Source organism: Pipra filicauda, unplaced genomic scaffold, assembly GCF_003945595.2.
Source record: "Pipra filicauda isolate LSUMZ 115617 unplaced genomic scaffold, ASM394559v2 scaffold312_size1046226_pilon, whole genome shotgun sequence".
NCBI lineage: Eukaryota > Metazoa > Chordata > Aves > Passeriformes > Pipridae > Pipra > Pipra filicauda.
This window is the reverse complement of record NW_024104435.1, coordinates 221935-240304: the sequence shown is the minus strand read 5'-3', so window position 1 is coordinate 240304 and position 18370 is coordinate 221935. Positions and strand designations below refer to the sequence as shown.

At 40.0% G+C, this 18370-nt stretch overlaps 2 protein-coding genes across 5 annotated transcripts in view; one reads left to right on the top strand and one right to left on the bottom strand.

Annotated features, from left to right (window-relative positions):
• PDE5A (phosphodiesterase 5A) overlaps nt 1-18370 on the top strand; it is a 50471-nt gene that overhangs the window by 21466 nt on the left and 10635 nt on the right. For 3 of the 4 annotated variants that reach the window (XM_027741205.2, XM_027741234.2, XM_027741242.2), the window contains exons 7-14: nt 375-442; nt 2488-2596; nt 4896-4980; nt 7577-7752; nt 9123-9182; nt 12874-13020; nt 14900-15025; nt 16308-16402. In XM_027741205.2, the coding sequence (XP_027597006.1) occupies nt 375-442; nt 2488-2596; nt 4896-4980; nt 7577-7752; nt 9123-9182; nt 12874-13020; nt 14900-15025; nt 16308-16402 (866 nt within the window). The remainder of the gene's footprint in view (nt 1-374; nt 443-2487; nt 2597-4895; nt 4981-7576; nt 7753-9122; nt 9183-12873; nt 13021-14899; nt 15026-16307; nt 16403-18370) is intronic. The other variant, XM_027741213.2, reaches the window with a different exon arrangement.
• RPL7L1 (ribosomal protein L7 like 1) overlaps nt 1-18370 on the bottom strand; it is a 127281-nt gene that overhangs the window by 103781 nt on the left and 5130 nt on the right. The gene's annotated exons all lie outside the window — the stretch shown is intronic.

Below are 18370 nucleotides of genomic sequence, written 5' to 3'. Positions count from 1 at the left end.
TCATCTTTTCATGCTCAGTCTTTAATTTTCTGGCATCTGCTCAGGCTGGGTGTTGACTCGGGAGGTTTTGGTCTTTGTGTAGTTAAAGAATTTCTGTGCTGACAGATAAATTTGGCATGGCTTGTAAATACTGGCATTTCTTCTTAGAGTCATCAGTAGAGACTCAAGACACTTCAACGATACCTGAAGTTGTACCAAAAGATGTCTTTGTGGCAGGATCCTGTATAGATGTGAAATGAAGGGAAAGAATTTTACACTTGTGTTTATTACAGAATAGGTCTTGGTAACTGCAACAGGGTTTTCACGGATCATACTATTCTAATTTATGTCAGCCTTATAGACCTGTGTATTAAAATATCCTCTCGGTATTCCAGGATACATTTTCCAGTGTGTTTCACATGGAATCTGAGGAATTAGAAGATTCTGCTGAAAATCTGAAGAGGTAAACCAGTGAATTCAGACCTTTGTTCATCCCAGGAGAATCCTGAAGAAACTATGCTATTAATATTCTTTTCATAAGAACAGGCCTTATTTCTACTGGGTCCTAGGTATTACTGCTATTTTTAGAGAGCAGGTTTTGCCCTGAAGTGTGCCCAGACAAACTCTCTTGCCTTGAAAAGGCCCCACTGAGCAGAACAGGAGAGTAGGGCCCGATCTCTTCACTTTGCCAGGTCCAAGTACACATTGGTATCACAGGGCTAAGCTATGGACATGTACAAAATGGGAGAAGTAAAATTCTAACTTGGTGAGCAGCTCTAAAACTGATCTGTAAGAAATCTATGTAGACAACTATGGTGTAGAGTAGAAGATAATAATCCTATTAATGTTTTTAATCAGTTATTTTAATCATCACCCTTATCTCATAGATAAGGAAGCTGGCTTAAGGAACAAGTCTGACTAAATCAAGACTGAAGTCCTAAAGTTCTAACTTTCAGTCATCTTTGAGAAACCTACTGGGAGGAAGGGAGAGGTAGAAATAGCTGAATTAAAATACCCAGATTAAATAGTTTCCAAATTTAGCCTGAACCTCCGTGTTGAAGTTTGAAAATTACTGTCTCCATTACTTTTCTCTGCCATCAAAGACAGCTGTTTCAAATAATGTCAAAAAGAGACACAGTTGGATACAAAATGTTCACTGTGGATATTGTGTGCAGAGAGAAAACGGAGATTTCCGTACCCCTTTGATGCTTTTTTTGCAGTAAACATTTATTATATTAAAATTAATTCCATATATTAGAAAATTATGTCCAAAGTGTGTGGGTTAAGCAACCAAAAACTGTTGAGCTGTATTACAGTTCTAGACACTGTACAACCAGAATGTAGAGAGAGGTACAACAGTCTGATAAGATCATAAGGTGAAAAAGAAAGTGCCTCTTTACTTGCTCTTCTACACTATGAGAATGGACCCTTCCACTTCATTATCCTTTTTATGGTTACTATTTAATGGACTCAAAATGTGATTTACTGCTTGCATGGGCCATCAGTAAATTATTTCTCATAACTATCCCCTGATAGGGGAGGAATTTTGGAGGCTGAATTTCCTATCAGAATTTTGTTCATGAGACAGCACAACTACGTGCTGAGGACTGTACTGTGAGTCAGCCACTGGAGTCAGAACTTCTGCTCTGCTTGAAAGGCGTGATTTTTGGGCAATAGCAGAAATAATGACATGGATTAGATAGGAATTATTACTTTACATAATAAAATTCAGGCTTGTTATGTAATCAAGGACCCCTCCAGCCCTGTGAACATCCTTACAGCAGGAGGATAACTGAAGTCAAGGCAAATGTCAGAGGGAAACTCCGGGAGCTTGATGGCAATAGGTTTATTTTGAGGGCGTACGTCCTCGAAGGCAGGAGGGTCTGAGGGTGTAAGAGAATTAAAATACCTTAATTAAATAAGCTGTGACTAAAAGAGTGGAGATGACTGATTCTGTAAATGTCCTTTGTGTCCCAATTTGGAATAAACAGTTCTATTTCAGTAACAGAATCTCCATATGACTGATTGGGCCTTTAGTTTTAGAACAAATTTGAAATGAACTTAGAAGCAGAAAATTCCCAAGTGATACCTGCTGCAGTCTCTTTAACTAATATGGGAATTTCATCCAGTATTGGCTCTTTAAGTGTGTCAGATTTGTGAATGGAGTTGGTTTTCACAAGGTTCTGTTTATTTCTACATAAACGCAGCTGTTCATTCTCTGTCCTTCATCTGTGTAAACCGTAGGGATTTGTTTATTTTTTCAGCTTGGTGTTCAGTGTTAATGTTGAATAAGAAATGGTGGAATGCACACGTCAGTCCACTCTGCAGTTTTGTGATGACAGCTGGATTGGGATCCAGGGTTTGAACTCAACCCCATTATATATCTATTAGTTGTATCTATAGATCCTTTTCTCATACAGGAAAGATATTACTCCTACCTGCTGGGCATAAATGCAATGCCTCATTTTCATGCCACGCACATAACAGTGGTGTTGTTGTGTCCTTCAGGGACTACGACACAAACCAAATCAATTACATGTATGCTCAGTACGTCAAGAACACCATGGAGCCACTCAACATCCCAGATGTCTGCAAAGACAGAAGATTTCCCTGGACGGTAAGGAAAATAAGCTTAGATTTGGAAATCAGAAACAGAAAATGTTTCTCTGTTTACCTTTCAAGGCTTTTTTTGTTTTCCCCTTATTGTTTCTGTCAGTGTAATGGCCCCGGTTAGAATAACGAAAGCACAAAGGAGGGTACACAGAGAGCGTTGGGAGGCTCCCAGTTCCCTTTTATCCTTTCCTTTCCCTTCTTGTTCTGGCAAAGATTAATGTTATAGATGGAGGTTCTTTGCTGGTTTGGAGATGGAACAAATTCACTTTTGTTTGGGAGCTTTTGCTTCACAAGTGTGATCTCGTGGTATGGTGTACCACTGAGCACATGGATACTGGAGAGTGAGGAGGGCAGGTCACCTGGCAGGACTCAGATTCCAGTCAGGTTGCCCGCCGAGTTGTCATTAACAAAAAGCAAACTTGTAATTCTGTATTTTCCTGTCCTTGTAGAAATTAGAAAGATGTCTGCTCTTCTTACTATATTTAAGCCTGTTTCCCAGAGGGGCTCAGGGAGAGGGTAATGAGAGGGACATGAGTTGCTACGGTCAGCAGATGGCTTTTTACCAAAATTTGTTCTGAGACACACAACAAAGAGGTCAGAAAATATAGTGTTCAGTGTGATTGTTCCAGTAAGTGGAAAGAAGGGGCAGGCTTGTGGTGGGGAGCTCTGTTGCTTCCCTTTTTTTTTTCTGTGCAAGGTTTCACAAATGTTCTGGAGTGGATTTCTAGAAGTGCTCAGCACTTTGCAGTACAGGGCCCAAAGCTCTTAACTGCAGGACTGGAAGTACAGACAGAATCCGTTGGATATACTGTATAGATCAATAAAGAAAGAGGTGATTATTTGGAAGACATTTAAAAATAAAATTAATACCTTGAGAGCCATCCAAACAACTGTTTGTCTGAAACAGGCTGTTCAGTAGAGTTATTTTGCATTTTTGCCTGGAATACACCTTATGGAAGGAAGTCATTAAAAGAAAATAACAGTGCTGTTAGAAAGAATTCTGGATAATGTTTTTCAGCACACAGTGACTGCATCTGCACCGCTGCTTAGGAGCAGTCCCAAGGCAGGGCTGGAGGCTAAATGTTTTGAAAGCTGATGAACCCTGACGTGAGGGAAATCCCAGGTGTTCCCAGTGCCCTAGAAACCCTGGCTTGCCTCTTTCTTTGGAGGACATTCAACAGCATCTGTAGTCACCTCGTGAAAATACCTTTGCGCTTTGGTGGCCTGAACTGCCTAGGAAACGGCACGAGGCAGAAGAGCAGCTTGGGTTTATTCGTGCTGTGATGTTGAGCTGTGAAGTTGCCTCAGGTTCAGGCCATTTCCAAGGATAGCACAGAAGCCAAATGCTAAGCTTCAGCTGTCAGGTGTGTCCGTGTTCTTCCCCGAACCAACAAAGTTAGTGCAGTGGAGACAAAGTTCAAATATCTACAACGCTCCTTAAAGGCATTTAAGCCTGGTTTTGGCTTAGTCTCCTTCCTTTTCACTAATACAGCATCAGGCACTTTTATTTAGCACCATGCACTGTGGTTTCATCTCCAGTCCTCTCCTGTTTGACTTTTAGGGAGAGATGCTGATTCTTATCTCCTTTTTTTTACAGCTGATTGCACAGGTATTGCAGCTGAGAAAACAATCCTGCTCCTGAGTTATTCCGTATAACCCTCTTGATAATGGGCTACTATTAAGTAGTAGTACTTAAGTGGCTGGAGTCGTGTGAAGTATGTGGCATGATGTAATCCCTTAATGATTTCTTTAAAGAATCACATCTCCTATTGCCACTTGTAAGCATTACAGTGTTTGTGCACTCGCCTGCCAAGATCCTATCTACAGTCCTTGCACAGCACCAGAGAGCAGAGCAACAATAGTTAAAAAACCAGCAAGATAACCTTTTGATTGGAAATATTAATGTGTGCCCATTTTTTGTGTCACATACAATTAGAGATTGGACCAAATGTACTTCTCAGCAGCTGCCACATTATTCCAGGAGCAGTCAGAGTAGAATTACATCCTTTTCTCACCAGGTATTTGAAAAAGAGGCATCGTCTTCTTGATCCAACCTTCCGCTCCCCAAATAAATTGATTCTCCTTCTACTGGAGCACGAGACATGATGGAAAATCTCTGGAAGGATGTAGAATGTTGCCCTAGCTCGTAGTAGTTTTCCTACTTGTTGTTTGTGTGCAAACTCTTTGAAGACGTGGTTCCTTTTGAAGGAGTATGTAAGCAAAGAATAGTTGCAGACCCACCTTCAGCCACCTGAACACTCGTCTCTAAAATTGTAACTGTATTTTTTTTGTTTGTCTAACAGAATGACAGTGCAGAAAATGTAAGCCAACACATAAAGAGTTTGCTGTGTACACCAATAAAAAATGGGAAAAAGAATAAAGTGATAGGTAGGTATCTCTACAAAAATGTCCTTATACATTTCACAGAAATATTTATGTGCTCCACAGTAAAATCCAAGCAACGTGGAATCTCAAGCCAGGAGGAAAGATCCTTAATTATCATGTTTTCAATTACTAAGTCCTCTGAGACCACCCTGAGTATAAATTGCTTACCTAATAAGTTACCAAAGAGCAGAATGAGTATCAGCCTGAGTTCCTGGCATCAGTAAGTTCCACAAGCAAACAAAAAATAAAACATACTGATCCCTAGACAGTAGCATGAATCCAACTTACTCAGCTTTACAAAATTTGGCCAGTAAATATTAAGAGTTCCGAGAATGCATTTTTAGTGGTCTTCAAATAATTTTCTTTGGGAATTATGGCAAAACTGCAGAGCCCAATTTTTATAGTAAATATGAGGTCCTTTTTTTGTGAAGACAGATTATTTTTTTTTAACCTTTGAAGCAGAAAGAGAAGCATCCTCTTCACCTAATGGAGTTTTGGTATTAGCTTCTTTCCTGAGTTCTTTTATTACTTTATTTAAATATTCTAGCAAACCCTAGTAGACCAAGGTGAAGACTGAACTGTTGAGCTTTAATTAGAGATATTTCACTATGCTGTGAGCTACTGATCTCATGGATTTTTTTTTCTATTGGGATTTTCTATGGAAGTGCAAGAATTTCAGTCAGGCCACCCATTTAGGTGGGTTTTTCAAATCTGAGTAATTCTCATTGGGAAATGTTCTTTGAAGTCTCTTCTGGTTTCACATCTGCCTAATGTTCAGATATTTAATAGGGCAAGGTCAAGAAGTTGTCTTTGGGACAATATCCAGAAGCTCCTTAGCCACACTATACAGCATCCATGATTATTATTATTATAAGTCTGGTTTCTTTTTAAAATTATTTTAAGAGTGGTATAGCCAAAACCAGAATTTGGGAAGTGGGATTGAGGTGGGAAAAACTGTCCGCAGCAAAACCAAGCAGATCTTACTGGCAAGAAAGATGAAAAGAACTTTTTTATTCTCCTGACTTGTGCATTTCTCAGGTATGTGGTGAAAGCTTTACAGAATTTTGCTGTGGTTTTGTAACTATGTCCCAGTAAAAGACTTTGGAGTTCCTTTATTTGTAATCTATGGGAATCTCAGTGCTTTGGGGAAGTATTTGAAAGGGATTTAAAGAGTCTTAAGTACTACATAGTATATTCACTGCAGTTCTCTGGTTTTTTTAAGAGACATCTCTGTGCATCCAAATGCTGTGTCTTTTAGGAATTCATTTACTTTTGTGGCATATTCACTGTTGGGTCTTAATCTTGTGTTCATGACATCACAGTTGCTATGGGAATAATTATAATGTCATAAACCATGCTAAACAGAGATCTGAAAGTGAGTTTCATGGGATTTTCCTACAGAGTTTTATAAATCAGCTTCTTTTTTTCCCAGGGAAAGTTAATCTTTTTCCTTATTTGAATCCTTATTTGCTGGGATTATGTTTTTTACTGTGATTCTGTGATCTAGTCTTCTCATCCCATTAAGGTTCAGAATCTTGTTTGCAATATTCAGATAACACAATCCCTGAGATATATTTGCAGTTGGCCAGGAAAATGCTGGCTTTTATGCTCCAAACTGTTAGTACTCACACTCATGGGAGGGAGAAAACATTTGCACTCACTTAAGACAATAATCACCCCCAAAGCAGTTTTGGCCAAAGACAACATGTTCTTATAACACAGCTGCTTTCATTAATATTCTGCTTTTTAGCAGAAATTACCATCTGCTGGGCAAAACTAAAGGGAAGTGTATGTCTGAATGTACCTCTGCTTCAAATGGTGTCAGGGACTTAAGCTGCAGCAAGGTGTGGTAGAAGTTACCCGGCAGACTTTTCAGTGGCCTGTGCATGGAAAAGTCCAGAAATTCTTAAGAGAAAAATAAACAGATGCAGCTATCAACAGGTTTGAGCCTAACAAGCTGAATTCAGTAAGATGCTTTTCAAGGAGTTCAGCAGTGTTTTGGGCAGGCTGGAATCAATCACATCCTCATGGAATTGGCGACTCTGCTTAAGCTTGGAACCTCAACTTGGGTATTCTCTGTTTAGTTCATTTACTTAAAAAAAATTCCAGTACTGACTCAAATAAGGAAGCAAAAACTCTGTGTACCACTGTTCTGACTTTCATAAATGTTCTTTTGGCATGGTTGCAAAAATTTAATTAGCCTCCAAAGGACAAATTGTCTTTAGGGATTAAATCAATCTAGAATACTATTAATAATAAAAGTTAGGATGAAAACGACCCTAGAATTTCACAGGATAATCAAGTCTCTAAAGCCCTACATTTTTGATTTACAAATCCCAATAAATACTTTTGAATCTGCTTTGTAAAATATAATTGTTTCATATATGTTTTAGCATTCATTCTATAATACACTGAAATTACTCTTAAAAAAAAAACCAGGGGAAAATCCTACAGCACTCCTGTGTGTCCCTTTTATGTATAATGATGGTTCATACTGCAGGCTAAACTGTCCCAGACTTAATTCTTGCCGTTCCTTACAACAGGTAATATGGTGGCAGTTCTCTGTATTACTTCTTTTCCTTTCTGTACCCTGCCATAGGTGTTTGCCAGCTGGTGAACAAGATGGAAGAAAACTCAGGAAAGATCAAGGCTTTCAACAGAAACGACGAGCAGTTCCTGGAAGCATTCGTCATCTTCTGTGGCCTGGGGATCCAGAACACACAGATGTACGAGGCTGTGGAGCGAGCCATGGCCAAACAGATGGTGACATTAGAGGTGAGCTCCACAACTAGGTGGTCCTTAATTAGCCCCAAAGTGATTTTCTCCAGACCCTGCCTGCTCTACACATCGGGACAGAAACAGTACTCCCCCAGGGGAATTCGGCCTGCGGAGTTGCTCGGGAATTTTCCCGCTTGTTTCTGGATGTGCCGGCAGACCGTTCCATTTGGTGTTGTGTTTTAACCTCGCTCATGACATTCAGTGGTGAGCTGGGCCCATCTTTTCCTCTCCCTGAGGCTGCCCACGGGCAGCTCGGCGGGTGCGTTCTGCCGCGTAGGAACAGGAAACGCTTGGGCGGATTAGGGGCTTCCTTTTCTTGTCTGAGGTTTTCTGTGATGATTTTGGCTCAGCCCTTTGGACACACAGAGTAACAGCAGCGTTATTGTAGGCTTGCAGCAATTTCCTCAGGCTCCAGCAAACCATGTCAGGATGAACATCATCTGGTCTCAGCCTTTGAGCTGGTTCCTGTTCAGTTTAACAGCCGAAGAGGGCTTTAGTCTGAGAAGCTGAATTACTCAGAGGCGATAACTTGAAGCTGAAAGTGAAAACTTTATAGGCTTTGGGTCTCCTGACATTCATTATGTAAACAGAGTATTTGCAGAATTCCTAAAATGGGGATTATGTACCCCAGAGCCTCTAAAAGAAACATTACAACTCTCAAATAAACCCGTATTAAGTCATGTTAAATAAAAAGGGGGTAAAATTATTGTCAGAACGATTGGTTTATATTGCAAATTAGAAATTCTCTCTCCTACTGTAACACTTTATGGGCAATACAGGTCCAGACAGATTATATGTTAACACATAGGATGGGTTCTTTAAAAAAGAATCAGTCTCTAGTTGCCTAAAATAATCCATAACATTTTCATGACCCTTGTTCTCAAGAGCTAAAAAATATGAGCTTATTTAGTTAATTTAAAACAAACATATTGTCTTTCAGACTTTGGTGCCAAGTTTCAGTTAGGGCAAAACTTTCTTCTCTGTCTGAATAAACTCCTGAAAGAATTCCTATGGCAACAATGTCAGGCTCATAATTATAGCTGTTTCGTGTATTATTTGTCTTTGAAAGTGGGGCATGAAAAATTTCCAAAGAGAAAATCAGAGTTCTTTGCTCTTTTATAGAAACTATTTACATTTTCCTGGCCTACTTATCTCCAGAAGGTTCTGTGCTGTGGGAGATTTCTGCAAGTTGCAGATATCTCCCCATATGCATTCAGAGAGCTCCCTTAAAACCCTTGTGGGCCCTGCATGGACAATAGATTTCATCAGCAAACACAGTGCAGTGCTGAAAATCTGCTTTAGGAAAAGTACTCTTTTACCACACTGCTCTTTTGTTTGTACTAAGGGCTGCTTCTTTCTTTCTGTAGGTTCTCTCATACCATGCTTCTGCTGCTGAGGAGGAAACGAGGGAGCTGCAGGTAACAGTGGTAATTGAATTTTTTACTATTACTATGGAAATGTTCCATGAATAGAACAAAGAGCAGTCCTTCACACAGATGTGATCCCGAAACACATAGAAGCACATCTTGCAGAAATAAAACTGACAGTGAGGGTTATACTGATTAGTTCCTGAGTTGAATCAGTAGATCATATGAAAAGGAAACATTACAATGCCTCAATCAGAAGAAATACAGGCTGGCCAGAGCACTGCAAGAACCAGAAAAAATGCTGAGAACTCTTCATTTTGCAGCTAAGTCTGAATGTTGCATGTCTCACAGCTTTGGTCCCTTTCAAGCATCCCAAGGATGGGTGCAGCCTTATGGCCTTGGTAGAAGTTCTGTATTTAATTTTTAATGCAGTGATTTTTTTATTTTTATTATTTTTATGGCTGCTTTTCTGTGCAGTGTCCTGCTCTGCTCATGTTTAATTCTGTGTGTAGAAAGCACTGCCTGAGGAATAACTACAGCTGTGATTTCAAGCGCAGTTCAAAGCACAGCATGGGCTTAGTTTCTCCAGGTCTCTGCTGGAGGAGGTGTTCCAGGGAAAAAGCATCACCCCTGCTGCACAAAAACAAATGGGAGGGATGGAGAGGAAGGCAGACACGGGGGGCAACAGGCTGGGTATTATGGGATTGGTCTGGACAAGCAAGGTGCCATGGAACAAGGTGTAAGACTACGGGTGTTTCTAGAATAGTGTCACGCGGCTTTTGAACCTCAGTCCTGCCAGGCTGCTGCCCAGCCATAAAGAGCTGTGGACAAGAGCAGAATGCAGCACATCTCCTGGGGTTCCTCTGCAGGGCTTGGGTTGTAATCTCTGTGGTCACATCTTGACTGCTAAATAAAACAGAACCACGGCAAACCTAGAACTGGGCCAGTGTCCACCTCCACCTACCTGTCCATGTGCTTCCTAGCACAGTCCTGGCCCGTGTCAGCCACGGTCTCTCAGGACATACCAGACAACACAGGACTAGAGCACAAGCATAGGCCCTTTTTTTCTGCTCTCATCTAATTTTTATTTGTTTCATTTTGCATTCATATCATTGTATCAAGCCAGACAAAATAGATTAAAGTGATGTTTCTGGATATACCTTTCTGTGATTTGCTCTGTTTTGCTTCTAAATAACCTGACAGCACAGAAAGCAGATGCTTCATCAGGCAGTGGGGCTAGAAAATCTAGTTGTAGTTCCCTTCCAAGTGGAACTGTCCTATTCTGTTTCATTATCTGCATTGTGGAATAGGCTGTAGTAAAATTTCTCACTTCCCTCATAGTACAGAATGTCCTGTTGCATCAGTCACCTCCTTTGAGCCTGGATACAACCTGTGTTTTACCATGCAATGCAAACGAAACAAAGCAAAACTGTTCCTAGTTGCCACTCAGTTACCACAGTGCTCCCATGTTTTCCACAGCCGCCTTTTTGCTGCCAGAAATTTTTGTTGCCCTTTGCATCCCTCACTAGTTCCGACTCAAGCTGAGCTTTGGTTTTCCCATCTCCAGCCCTGCATACTTTGGTGATGTCTCTATGTTCTTCCCAGGTAGCCCATCCCCGCTTCCTCTTTCTCTGTACTTCAGTTTTCCGTTTGAGCTCCATCAGGAATTCCCTGTGCATCCCTGCTGGCCTTTTACCACGCTCACTTCAGTACACTCCAGAATGGGCTATGCTTGTGTTTGAGGGATCCTTGAAGGGAGTGCCTTGGTGTATTACACGAAGTTGTAAGCTTGATCTGTATGTTTGTCACTCACAATAGAAGACAAGTTTTAAAAATTACTTTCTACACTTAACCAGGCAATGAAATGCAGTCACTAATTATTCACTACTAATTACCATTAATACGATGCTTCTAGTAAGCAATAGGAATTGAAAAGTCACAGTTATGCAAAGAGGGGAATTTTGGCACATTTTCTTCTTTTCTTGACTATTTCATGCTCTTTGTAATATTCCCAAGGTGGAGAAATTGGGCAAGAGGCTTCAGTTTGTTTGGTCAGTGCTCACAGAAGCTGACCATAGCTCAATAACTTGAAATTAAAATGCTATAAAATGGGGGGCTGAAAGCTCTTCTGGCTTCAGTAAGGGAAAGAGGAAATCTCTAATCTGGTTAAATACCACTTGAATAGCTACAGAGTGCAGGGGTTTTTATGTCCCAGGTGAAGTGAAACTTACTGCTGTGGAGTCAAAGGCAGGAGATCAAGGAAGGGAAAGATAAATTATGAATGCAGTGAGAAGACAGGCATGAGGTGCCCTGTTCAGCTCCGAGTGTGTCCTTCCAGCCCTTTCCCTGTGAAATACCAGCCTGCAGCTGCAGATTTTCAAAATCATGTCGGTAGAGTTCCTGAACAGGTGCATTATTTGCCACTGAACATACAGCTCTTCCACATGCTCACAGGTGAGATACCACATGAATCCAGGCTGAGGGACACAAAATTACTGGTACAAGAACTTTTTTTTCCCCCTGTGTAAATACTGGTTTTCGTAATCTTTCATGACTTGCCAATTCTGACACACAAGAAAGGTAACAGCAAACTTCTATGGAACAGGGACTGCTGGATGTAGTTATGGGGATTTACATGCTACATGTAAAAATACTGTAGATTATGACACATGCTTCTTTTTCAGTGCCTCAGGCTCTCAGGACACAGTTCCCCATGCTGGAACGTTTCCAGGAGAAATGTTTTTCCCTAGAATTACGAAGAGGAAGATAAACACAGATGTTTATTTCCTCCACCATTTCAGATTTACCTGATTTGTTTTGATCCACACTCAAGTTGAGGTGAAACAGCTGTGAAGAACTGAGAACTCCTTTGCAGAAAAATAATGATACTGAATTTTTTTCTGTAGACTAAGACATTGATTTTTTGTATATTATTATATTGTAGACATTTATTTTGTTAGGATAAGACTTAGCATAACCTTAACACCTGTATTTTGCGGGGCATCCAAGACCTATACTCTGCATTTTATCACCAGGAAAATTAGAGTTGTAATACATAGAGTTGTAATGCATGTAATACATGGAGATATTACTGACAATTAAAAATACAGATTAAAAAAAGTAGAGTTGGGGTTTTTTTGTGTACTTTGTAATTTCAAATTTCATGGTGAAAGTTTATGATTATACTCAAATTGCACCAAGAACGTTGTCCATATGTTTTAAAGATTAGTGATCACAGGTGAACCCTGATTTTTCCGGTTTCCAGCCCTGAGAAAGCTCTGCCTGTGAATATGTTCTGTCTACAATTGTTCTGAATGGGGATCCTGTTAGGAAATCTGTTTTACTGACATCTCTTTCCTTGTCATTTTTAGCCAAATGGCAACAGTTACAGATTTTGATGTCTGCACATTCATAAAAACAAACACACAACTCCACTGCCTTATTTTCTTATTCTCCCAATAGCACACATACTCTTGGTTGCAATTTGCCTCAGGTGACTTAGATAACAGACTGACCAGGTAATTCTTCCTTTATCCTCTTGATCTGTGGAAAAGTATGTGTTAAATCTAAGGTAATAAGATAATATTAAACATGGAAAGCTAAGAGAAGTGAATGAGAAGTAATCATCACTTTTGAGCATCATGTGAAGGTAAAATTTAGTGTCTCACCCCTTCTCTTTTTTACAAAACAGGTATTTCTGTTATCCTTTCTCTTCCCTAGTGCTAAGCTGTGTCCTCTCCTTCTTCTCCAGGCTGCTGTGGTGCCATCTGCACAATGCCTCAACCTGACCGACTTCTACTTCAGTGACTTTGAGCTGTCAGACTTTGAAACGACGCTGTGCACAATCCGCATGTTCACAGACCTCAACCTGGTGCAGAACTTCCAAATGAAGCACGAGGTATGAACGCTGCCAAAACACTGCTTCACACACGGAGACCAGGAATCCTTAGAAATTGGGGACAGTAGTGAAATGACCCCCGGAAAGAGAATTGGGAATCTGTATTACAGAGCAGTTAGCAAACTAGGAAGGTATATAAAGTATCGGGGTCTGTCCTCAGTTTTCTGCTGAATGATGAATAATTTTACAGTCTATGATTAATGGACTGGAAAACAGAACACTGAGGAGGGAGATGCAACTTCTCAGTAAGGGAAAGGCTGTTATAAAGAGGACATTGTTCACTTTGTCCATATAAGGTAGGAACTATCTTAGTCTTTCCCTACGTAAGATTAGATTAGATTTTAGAGGGAAATTCATAGTTGTGGAGATAACAGAGACTGAAACGGATTCCTTTTGTGGGCTGTGGAAATGTCCCTGCAGGTTTTAACCAACAGATCTAGTTGTAGATGTGCACCTGTCAGAGGTGATTGAGACAGGTATTCTTACTTTGCTTATAGCCCTGAGGTAAAATAGATAATCTCTTCAGCCTCTTCAGTCAATGCACACAATATCTATTTGTAAAAACCTTCATTTTTATACTTTATTTTTGCTTTATACCTTTTCCAAAAAAACTTTCAAAGTTCACTATCCAAATGCAAAGTTAATTTGGAGGGATTCATAGGCAAACAAATTAGTTAAATAGAACATGTATTTATTTTCTATATCAGTGGTTTATAGACCAATTTAGATTAGTAGTGTTCAAGGACCAAAAGGATCACTGTATTACCTAGTCTGACCTCTGGAATATCCCAGTACTTAGTTTACCTTTGTAGTAAGGTCAAACACTTGTACTTCCTTAAGGAATATGTCCCAACAGAAGAGAGGGAGTCAGGGAGGCCAAAAATGGGAGGGCTTCAAGTTCCTAGTGGAGCAATTGCAATGGATTAGCAAAACCAAAAGAACACTGTGGGAATAGACAGGCAAGTCCACGTGTCAGTAGAAGCAGGAGAACATTGACAGCTTTGAAGGTACCATTTAAACTCCCCACACTAGAGCTAAAGAAAACTGGCAGTAGCCTATTACTGCTGCCTTTGTCTGAGTGGAGTCCTTTTTGTGGGTGAATGACATTGGATTTTCTGTCAGCACAACCATCTTTCACTAGGAACACTCAAAATTTTGAGCAAACCAGGGCCTGGATTCTCAGCCAGCATTTAACATGGAGCAATATGCTGTATCCAGTATCCTGGCTTTAAACCAAGGGCCCTGTTCTAGTGAACATTAAATTATTATCTGACCTACTTACCTGTCACTTTTCTTCAAGTAAAGTACAACCCACAACATCTGATAACTGTTGAGTAAAACACCCAGGACATGCTTTCTTCCAGCATAGAAAAGAAACTACCCAGCAATATAGTAATCTTTCTCTCATAGTTATGTGCTTTCCAAAGTCCAATTCTGCTTGTTTTTTGGCAAGCTGATAGGAGGCAAAAGCCACATGTTCATTTTCAGAACAGCTCTTGAGAGGACTCTATAACTAAATAATATATCTTCTCTATCAAATATGTCACTGTAAAGAAGGATTTTTTTCTCTCCCAGTTAGAGCTCAGCACACCTCAGTTTCTGAATTAGCAGCAGTGCTTCTGACACTAGCATTTAGCCATTAGTAAAAAAAACTAAACCCACAAGTATCACAAACTCACTGAGAGGCTGCACTAGTGGTTGTAAGCGTGTTCTTATCTATGTTCACAGTTAAAAGTAGGTTGAATTTGAAGTTTTAATTGAGTTTAAAACATTTTTTTTTTCTGTAAGAGAGTTTCCAAGTGGGATTAGAGAAAGATTGGTTTTCATAAAGAGAGTGGATTTGTAATACATTTAAACTATCTGATGCTGTTTCTTAAAGGTTCTCTGCAGATGGATTTTAAGTGTAAAGAAAAATTATCGGAAGAACGTTGCCTACCACAATTGGAGACATGCCTTTAATACTGCCCAGTGCATGTTTGCTGCTCTGAAATCTGGTAAAATTCAGGTACATTTTCTGCATGAAGAATCTTTTGGCTAAACAAATTATATAATGATGCATAGTTCTGATTGTCATGTCAGTAAGATGTTCATCATTCCATGGCACTGCCAGAAATCGAAATATTTCTGCTGAAGACTTCTGGCTTTAAGGGTTTAGTTTGTGAAACTGTTGACATGTTGTTTTGTACCCAGTTTCAGTAAATTCTCTGGAAATGGTCAGCTGGATGTTCCCTATGGGAATATCCCAAATAAGGCACATACATGGTTATGTCCTTTAAAGTTAACACACTACAGGCAAGTCAAAAAGGTGGGGGAGAAAAGCCTGACCCTATTTCTGGATGTTTCCATAAAATATTCAACAGGAAAAATTTTTTTAAGTTCAAACACAGAGCTGAGTACAGCTTTAGAGAGTCAACAGAAGATAAAAATACAGAAATAAAGATTTAAATGTTCATTTGAATGCTTCTGAACAAATTTTCAACCTTCCACTTAAAAGACACATAATAATTGAAAAAAACAACCTAATCATTCTGATTAGGGCTGGATTGAAGGACTAGATGATCCCTACTGAAGGGCTAGAATCCCTACTGATTCATGATTCATCCAAAGTATGTTTTTAGGTTTCAGTTTTACATTCATGAAGGAAACAGAATGTTTCTGTTCATTCAGAATTAAGGTGTTTCTTTAGTTTGATTACAGACAGTTGCTATTAATTGCTTTATACTACTTTCCAGTAAACACTTCTGAGAGCATAAATAAATCCTATTTTTAGGTCAAAACCCAATACCAACAAGGAAGAGGCATTTCTTTCCCCTACAAACTTTGTTTCCCTAATAAAAAAGACAAAAGCTGCTGGAAGAGACAAAGGCAAGGGCATTCCTCTTCCTTCTGTGCTGGAATGGACAGGGTAGTTTTGCTCTGTGTGCAGTCGAGCAATCTCTGATGATCCGGATAGTTTGCTTGCTATTTTTGGAATTCTGTCAGTCTCCACTCCAATTTCCATAAATTGTTTATTCCTAACTACCCTGGATTCACTCCACGCTGATTCTCATGTCCTAGATTCCGGAGTCTGAACGGCATTGAACATAAAACCTCTCAAATTTTCCTAGTTCGAAGGGGAGAGCAAGCACTGGGGGACACATCTTCCTAGGAGAAACATAAAATCAAGCCTTTCCAAACTGTCTTTTGACTAGACTGAGGACAGGTTTCATTAGCTAGAAAGTAGATATAAAACCCACTGTGCAAAATAAACCCCCCAGCTCACTTCTTGCCTTGCTCTTTCCACCCAGAGCAAACTGACTGACCTAGAAACACTGGCTTTGCTGATCGCCACTCTGAGCCACGACTTGGATCACAGGGGAGTGAACAACTCTTACATACAAAGGTAAGCAAGGCTGAGACAAGTGAAATAAAAACAAGCGAGTGACAAAACCCCAGATAAATTATGGACAACCGGACGGATTTGATGCCGTGGGCCAGCACAGCGCTGGGATCTGCAGCCATCGGACACAAAGGTGTCTCCCGACCATTTCGGACTGGGATTGTTTTACTCGTGGTTTAGCCATGTCCTTTGAGAATTCCAGGCGGATTTGGATAGGATGCATAGTTAAAATCACATTAAAAATGTATGACTGTTTTGCACTGAGCTTGGGTTGTCTGAGAGAGTGGTTTTGAAGCGCCCTTTGGAAGAAGTGGTCTGCTGTTCTCACAGTGTGTGAAGTAAGATACTAAGGGAGGAAAAGGTTGTTTGAGGCAGAGAATACTGAAAGGCAGAAAATCAGTAAGCTGAAGCAGAATTCCTGCCTTTCACATATATGTTCAGAATAACACTGACTGATGTTGTAAAGAGAAAAAAACCCAGACAAACTCCAAAACTCCACAAAACTGAAAGAGTAACTTTTTTCTAGTTCTCTAATAGGGGATCCCAGCAGTAACTGTAGCCTTGCAGTGATTGGAACCAGTTAGCTATTTTTTGCTTTATTTATTTAAAAATAAATTTCCTGGAAGACATCTGGAGATGCGTCATCTCCTCTCAAAAATGTCCTGGGAAAGTGTCATAGACAGCAAAATCTAACATTTGCACATGCTGTAAAGCAGAGATGATTACAGCTTAATAATTCTTTTTCAGTAGAAATTTCCGTGACTTTTTTTTTTAAATCTCTCATTCAAATCTAAATGAAAAGGTTTTTATTTCCAGGAACAGATTCTCTTTGTTTCTTCCTTTGAAGCAGGGACAGTGGATACTTAGTGTATGATTTCCTTGAACAGCAGGGTTTCAAAAATTAAAATTGTCCTGGTGGTGGAAATTACAGGAAAGGGGCTGCTTAGAAGCCCTTTGGTAGATACACTGGGGGGTTCTTTTCTCTTTCCTCCAATCCTACATGTAAAGTAGGAAGCCTGGATAAAGTAAAGTATGGAAGCTGGATAACCAAACATGCATGTTTCAGAGAGCAGTGGTGTCCTTTGTCTGTAAGTACTGAGCAAGCTCTAGTTTGGTGCAGTACTTGGGAAGATAACCTAAGATATTTCTCACATATTTCTCTCTGCAGTCAGGATGAACTTTAGGAGGCACAGTACACATCCCACTTAACTCAATGGGAATTTCACCCAGCATGTGTTGGCACCATCCTACAGTTTGTTTCCTTACAGAAACAGGCAAACAGATTTGCTCTGTACTCCTCTTGTGGTGGTCTCCGAGGAGGTGCTGGGCAGCCAGCCCATAATCCTCAAGGGCTTGCATCCTTTAATCTCCCTTTCCGCATTTTTGTTTGTCTTTCCATCTTTCTCTCCACATTTTTGTGCTTCTTAAATCCCCAGAGTCTCCTCTTATGACTTTTATTTGAGTCTCTGTGCACTCACTCACAGAGGGACCCAATCCTGCAGCCACTAGTTCATGTGAATGATCCTTAACTGCACAGAAAGTCACATGGAACTATATGCTAAAAAAGAATTTCTTACATGATTCAACACTTGTAGGTCAGATTATAAATAGAGTAATTGATTCAGGATCAGCAGCAAAACAGACTTCCAAAAGAACGCAGATTTAGTTGAAGAGATGGTATGAGCAATGTGGGACCAGGGGCTGAAAATGAAGATACAGCAGCAAAAACTAAGAACTGGGTTATGCATCAGAGAGAAATTAGAAATCCTTGAGAGAAGAGGAGTTTCTGTGCTTCGTCTAAAGCTACTCAAACTGCAAATTCTATTTTCTAGACTAAGATATTTTTAAATTCTACATCTACACAGCAGGTTTAATGCTGTTTTTTCACTGCCTGTAGTACAACCAACACCTTGTTTCCTTTTGGATTTTACCCTGGGCAAAGGGTAGGTAAGATGTTGCAGTAGTTTGGTC